This window comes from Callospermophilus lateralis, chromosome 1 (assembly GCF_048772815.1).
Source record: "Callospermophilus lateralis isolate mCalLat2 chromosome 1, mCalLat2.hap1, whole genome shotgun sequence".
Classification (NCBI taxonomy): domain Eukaryota; kingdom Metazoa; phylum Chordata; class Mammalia; order Rodentia; family Sciuridae; genus Callospermophilus; species Callospermophilus lateralis.
The window spans coordinates 79,895,619-79,902,468 of NC_135305.1; the positions used below are offsets into that span (position 1 = coordinate 79,895,619).

At 41.2% G+C, this 6,850-nt stretch overlaps 1 protein-coding gene across 1 annotated transcript; it reads left to right on the plus strand.

Moving 5' to 3' along the window:
- The first annotated feature begins 520 nt into the window (after positions 1-520).
- Positions 521-3,455, plus strand: Il6 (interleukin 6). The gene is made up of 5 exons (XM_076863344.1): positions 521-536; positions 707-879; positions 1,952-2,065; positions 2,562-2,714; positions 3,230-3,455. The coding sequence occupies exons 1-5, from the start codon at positions 521-523 to the stop codon at positions 3,395-3,397; spliced, it is 624 nt and encodes a 207-aa protein (XP_076719459.1). The 3' UTR covers positions 3,398-3,455.
- The last annotated feature ends 3,395 nt before the right edge of the window (positions 3,456-6,850 follow it).

The following is a 6,850-nucleotide window of genomic DNA, read 5'->3' on the forward strand; positions in this document are numbered from 1 at the left end:
AAGGTTTTTTACAAATACAGATAGACAGAACATTAAATCCTAGCCTTTTAGTCTGGTAATCAAAGTATTGTTTTTTAAAAATCATAGCTTTAGTTTCTTTTTTCCCCCTCATAAAATACTGTGTGTGACTTCAACTTTACTTTCTCAAAACATGCTGAAGTGCTGAGTCACTAAAAAAAAAAAAAGAAGAAGAAGAAAGTAAAGGAAGAGTGATCCTGCTTCTTAGAGCTAGCCTCAATGATGACCTAAGCCACACTTTTTCCCCCCAGAGTTGTGAATATTTTGATGCTAAACGACGTCACATTGCACAATCTTAATGAGGTTTCCAATCAGCCTCACCCATTCTGGCCCCACCCCCACCCCACAACAAAGATTTTTATCAAATGTGGGATTTTCCCATGAGTCTCAAAATTAGAGCCTCAACTCCCAATAAATATGAGACTGGGGATGTCTGAGGCACATTCAGCTCTTGAGCCCACCAGGAAAGAAAGAGAGCTCCATCTGCCCTCCAGGAACAGCCATGAAGTTCTTCTCAAGTAAGTGAAGAAAATCCCTGGCCCTGGGAGTCCTGCTGGCGGGGCTACTGAGCACGGTGTGAGGGAGGAGGCGTGTGGTCGAGCCGGGCTGGCTGCCAGCCAGTAGCCAGCGGCAGGCTCCCAGCTGTGCTGTCAGCTCACGCCCTGCTTTCTCTTTGCCTTTCTTCCAGTTGCCTCCTTGGGGCTGCTCCTAGTGGTGGCTACTGCCTTCCCTGCCTCAGAACTTCAGAGAGAAGATGGAGAGAATAGTGTCACTCGAAATAAACCAACACGTGTCTCTTCTGGAAAAACCACAGGACAGATTTCCTACCTCATCAAGGAAGTCTTCGAAATGAGAAAAGAGGTGGGTAGGCTTAGTGATGGGGATGAAGGCCCCATGTGGGCATTCATTCATTCTTCTTGTCCTTGAAATGTGGACAAGGCTTCTGAATTAGGAGGTCTCTGCTGGGTTCTGGGGCATGTTAGGCTTGAGGCAAAGGGGCAGACTGTTTTTCTTTGCTGGTCTCAGGCGGGGGTGGGGGGGTGTGTGGGGGGTGTGTGTGTGTGTCCTTTTCTGAAATACAGAATGGGGCCTGAATCTGTCTTCCCTGGCCCATTCTCAGCTCCATACTTGACATAAACTGAGGGTTACTGCTTCTCAGATCTCTTTTTCCTTTCCTGAAAAGTAAAGTCTGCAAACCTTCAATTTGTAGCTCAGAGATGGGTGGATTAGATTCCCCTGAAGTTAATGCTCAGCTTTTCAGGGCAGTTGTAATACTTCTAGGTGATGTAAGCTCAATGAGGAGGATTCCCTGGTGTCATTCTTTCTGAGATGCCTACCTGAGGGCCCACCAAAGAGGCAAAACCTTAAGTAGATTAAAGCATCTCTCAACTGTCATTGCAAAGTATTTGGACTTTATTTGATAGGAAAGAATACAGGAGAGCAGACTGGGAGCCCAGACTATAGTTCTAATTGTGCAGAATCACCTTTGTGATCTTGAGCAATTTTCCTACCATCTCTGAACTCTATCTAAAATTATGGAGCTGGACTAGATGATTTCATGGGTCCTTCCAGCTGGAAATTTTATAGTTTAAATTATGTTTGCCTGAAATTGTTGTCATGTATCAAATACCTATAATGTGCCAGGCACTTTATACTAGTAAATATACTATCAAATATACTATCAAAATATACTATCAAATCCTCAAAACAAGGAGATATTTAATGATTCCCAGTTTGGAGTGAAGTCACAGGTGGGCCTGGAACTGAACTTAAGTATGCCTAATTCCACTAGACTTTTCTTGCCAGTTACAAATTAGATTGTGACTTCATTTTTCTTAGACTTTCCTGGCTGTGGTAGAACACAAATCAGCCCTCTAGTGGTGTTTGCTTTAGGGGCACCTGAATGCTAACAATTCTAGTGTTTTTTTCCCAGCTGTGCAAGAATGATGAGACCTGTATCAAGAGCCATGTGGCAGTGTCCGAAAACAATCTGAACCTTCCAAAGATGACTGAAAAAGATGGATGCTTCCAAACTGGATACAATCGGGTAAAAACTTCTAGCTATTCCTCAGCCAAAGCTCTCTTGCATGAAGGGCCTGCATACAGATAGAACCAGGCAGGCAACAAAGAAGGAGACAGATGTAAAGAACATTATGTTAATTGTAGGACAAAGCCAACTTAAATTTAAAAAAAAGAGTTTATCTCTGAACAGGCAAGGTCAGAGATGGATCCTCTGTTGGGATTTTTCACAGCTGCTTAATTTTAACCTAGCTCATTCTGGGTAAGATAGTTAGGGGACCATTCTCCTCTCTGGCTTCCCTAGGCAGGATCCAGGCCCAGCCTCCCTACTGATGTCACTCTGTTACACCCGTCTCCTTCCAGGAGTCTCTGATTGTCCCGATATTTAAAATGGGGCAGCTGATGCTGTCCAGTGTCCCAAAATATGATGCCTAATTCTCTAGAGAGACAGAGGGAAAAGATGCTGAATTGCTTTCAGATTGATTCTGTCTCTTAACAATAACTGATTTCTCCTTCTCTTAAAGGACAACTGCCTTGTGCGAATCACCTCTGGGCTTCTGGAGTTTCAGGTCTACCTGAGGTACATCCGGAACAAGTTTCAGGAAGGCAATAACAGGGACAGAGCTGAACATGTGCAGTTCAGTTCCAAAGCCCTGATTGAGATCCTGAAACAAGAGGTGAGTACTTCCTTATCCCTCTATAGGGCTCAAGAACAACTCAGGGATGCAAGGCTGCTTAGACAGGGATGGCTGCCTATAAGGGAGAGGGACAGTGAGCCATTATAAAAAACAGCAAAAAATGGTTTTCATATTTTAATCACTGCCAAGTGACATCCTTGTTACCAGAAAGTTAATGCAGAGAAATGGCCAAAGGCTAGGGACCAAGGAGGGACTTAAATTTAATAACAACTTTGTGCCAGGCACTGTTTTAGAAACTAAAGGGAAAGACAGACAAGGTTGTGTTGCTGTCCTGTAGATGCTTACCATCTGGGAGACAGAGTGGCAAAGGGATGATTATAATTCAGTTGTTATAGAAGGGACCTTCTCAGTGTGGGCTCAGAAAAAGCACTTCCCCTGGATGTGTCAGGACAGGTGGCCTCAAATAATCTCATCCCAAATTTAAACATCTTCCTACAGCCCAGAGCAATCCTTTTTGTTTTCTAACAATCCTTTTTGTTTTCTTTTCCCTTCAGGTGAAGGATCCCAATAAAATAGTCTTCCCTAGCCCAACTGCAAATATCAACCTGTTGGCAAAACTGGAGTCACAGAATGATTGGCAGAAGGTCATGACCATGCAACTCATCTTGAGCAACTTTGAGGATTTCCTGCAGTTCACCCTGAGAGCTGTTCGGAAAGCATAGTGGGCATCTAAGCTTATTGGTTCATGGGCATTGCTTCCTATGGTCAGAAAACATGTCCTGTCCACTGGGTACCTACCTTATCTTGTTCTCTACGAAGAACTGACAGTATGACAGTATGAGCGTTAGGACACTATTTTAATTATTTTTAATTTATTGATAATTTAAATATGAGATTTGAGTTAATTTATATGTGATTTATATTTATAATTTTATGAAGTGCCACTTGAAATATTATTTTATATAATGGTTTTGAAATGATAATATAAAAGTCTAGGCAGTTTGATCCTGCTTCAGAGCCAGATCATTTCTTGGAATGTATGTTTACCTCAATAAAATTGCTAATTTATACGTTTTTAAAGAAATATTCATGTTGTGTGTTTTTATGTTTAGATATTCTTTAAAAAGCCTATGTCATATGAAGCTAAAAGTCCAATGACTGCAAAATGGTAAACAATGAAAGAGCAGCCAGGTGTGTAATACCAGCAGTGTGGGAGGCTGAGGCAGGCTTGCAAGTTCAGAGCCAGCCTTAGCAATTTAGTGAGTCCTTGTCTCAAAATTTTAAAATAAAATTTAAAAAGGGCTGGGATGTGGCTCAGTGGTAAAGCACCCCTGTGTTCAAAACCTGGGGCAGGGAGGGAGGGAGGGAGGGAGGAAGGAAGAGCACCTGGACATGTCTATAATCCCAAAGACTTGGGAGAGTATTACATGTTTGAGGCCAGCCTCAGAAACTTAGTGAAACTCTGTCTCAAAATAAAAAATAAAAAGGACTGGGGTCATGGCTCAGAGGTAAAACAGCCCCATCAATATAAAAGAAGAAAATAAAAAGAGCAAAAATTCTTTCCTGAGTCTTAGAGATTTACCAACAGAGAAAGACTGCTACACAGAATCATGATGGTAATTGGATCCCCCAGAGGGAACAATTTTTCAAGATCTAACAATAGCTTGCAAGGTTTGAGAAATACCAGAGTGACCAGTTTTGCCTCTTGTCCAAGGGCAATTCAAACACTTAGAAAATTTACCAGCGTCCTTATATGCATCAGTTTCCAACTGCAGGACTTGTCAATTGACATTGTAATTTTATGAAGTTCCACTTGAAATATTGGTTGGTTGGGTCTAGCTAAGCCTGTTTCCCAATTTGCACGTGTATTCCTCACCAAATAAACATTCTTTGCTTTTATTTTAATCTCATTTATAATTTATTGGTTTTCAAAGTTTAATTAAATAAAAAAACAATCACTTGGAGAAAGAAATAATTGAACACAAACTACATGTCAAGTTACAGGCTATATGTGTCACATACATCATATCATTTAATCCCAGCACTTGCACACAATTTTCTGGATGTAGGAGAGAAAGTGATTTACCTAAGTCATTCAGTGGGTAGATATGGCATGAACCCATATTTGAAATCCAAGTCAACCTGTCTCCGGGTTTAACTTTCAGATCCCATTTAAATATAGGGAACACATTTAAAGATGCAATCAAAGACTTTAAGATCATCCAACCACTTAAATATAAGACATAGCAATGTGCCAGCCTCCAAATAATAATGAGAAGTTCCACCTCCCTCCTGAGTTCTTCAGACACTGAACATACCTGTATGTCTGTCACAGCATCTACCATACTGTATCAGCTTAAAATAGATGGATTTCTTTTCAGCCAGCATGTTGGTTCCTCAATAAAACAAACTGTAGTATATCCTTCTTTGCATCATAGACCTATAACCCAGAACTTGAACAAAGGAGGCCCCCAAAAGCAGTTATTAAATAACGAAAGTATAGTTAGGTAATCAAATATAAGACACTTCAATTGTTAGCGGCACATAGTATTAGGGGAAATTGCTAATTCTATATATTTATGTGTTCTTCATCTTTAGGAACAATAGCAAGAATTTAAAAGAAATATTCTAAGGACTTCTAGAGGAGGCAGTAAAGGTAGATATACCTTCAGTCAGTGCAGGTAGATATACCTCCATTCATACTGGCAATATTCTTCATCTGTCCTCTCCCCTCCCTTACCAAGAGTGGTGGTGAGAGAAGCAACCTGCACAACATAACATTGGCTCTTCTATCCCATTTCAATACAACATTGGGAATTTAGTACAGATTTCCCCTTTCTAACCCCAACAATGTAAAAGTTCTGCCTTCTAATAAAGTTTTCCACCTCCCTAACCACCATAAATTTCTTCCTCCTGCTGGGTAAGGGAAAGTCCACAGAGGCCAAGAACTGAGAGGAGCTAAGCAAGAAAAGAGCCACATGCTCTGACTTCTAGAAACCATGCATCACAAGTGGGCTTCCCAAAATTAAGGTCAAATCCAAGAAATAGCAGTTTAACAAAGAATTCATTCTTCAAACAAAAATGTATTGAGCTTCATGTATTTGTCAAGGACTGTTCATGAGGAAGCTACGGACAAAATAGTCAGGGTCTCCACTCTCATGTGGTTTACTATGGCAGCGGGGAAACAGGCATTGAACAAAAAGTGTAAGTGTGATGAGGTTTACAAAAAAAGAAATGTTGAGACTCTCTGTGTCGCAGTCCGGCTGCAGCAAACTAACGGGGGGCGGGGGGGGGGGGTGACGAATAACTTGTGTACGTTGATACAGCAGGAGTGGAAGCCGTTTATTGTAGAATAAGAGCGGTATTTATACATTTTACACAGCCTATCTAATTAGCATAAAATAGATACAGCAGTCAACCAATAAGGAATCTCCACACTTAATGGCTCGCTTTTGTTACTTCACAAACCACCCCCGCTGGCATTTTGCCAGGCACCATGCAGACTTGTTTACAGACTCTAATATTTCTCTGGCAAAATAACAGGTGCCAGTCTGACTTGTTTACAGACCTTAACATCTCTGAGAACCCTACTCAGGGGCATTGATGGCAGGGGGACCTAACTTATCTTTGGGAGGGTAGGCCTGGAGGCTTCCTAGAGGAAACAAGGTTTCAACTGAGATAAGAAAGATGTAAAGTAGTTAAGCAGGTCAAGACAGGAGAGCATTCCAAGCAGAGGGAATAGCATGTGCAAAGGCCTGAATCAACAAAAAGCATATTATAGTTGAGATATTGAAAACTATGTCTAGTGCATAAAGAACAAGAAAGGGAATGGTAGAGACAGAACAGAAAGAGAGACAGGGATCAAGCCACAGCATCAAAAGCCATATTTGAAATTTTGGAATTTATCCCACACATGGTAAGAAGGTAGATTTTAAGTAGTAGAATGGCATACAAGATCTACATTTCAATTGTATCACTCAGGCTGCAGTGGAGACAATGAATGAAAAACAGCTGGAAGAAGATGTTGGAGAAGCTTCCTAGAGACCTGCATTATAGTATAGGGACCAGATGAGAATTGCCTGTGTTAGGGAAGTGGTCATGACAAAGGAAGAAATGGCAATGGCAAGTATAAGTCAAAGAGCAGAGCTAGTCTAGTAATATGTGCTGAGTGCAGA

Excerpts from the sequence above, each read along its gene's own strand:
- Il6 (XM_076863344.1), top strand. Across the intron at positions 2,066-2,561 it reads TCCAAACTGGATACAATCGG|GACAACTGCCTTGTGCGAAT; the intron begins GTAAAAACTTCT and ends CTTCTCTTAAAG. Across the intron at positions 2,715-3,229 it reads TTGAGATCCTGAAACAAGAG|GTGAAGGATCCCAATAAAAT; the intron begins GTGAGTACTTCC and ends TTTTCCCTTCAG.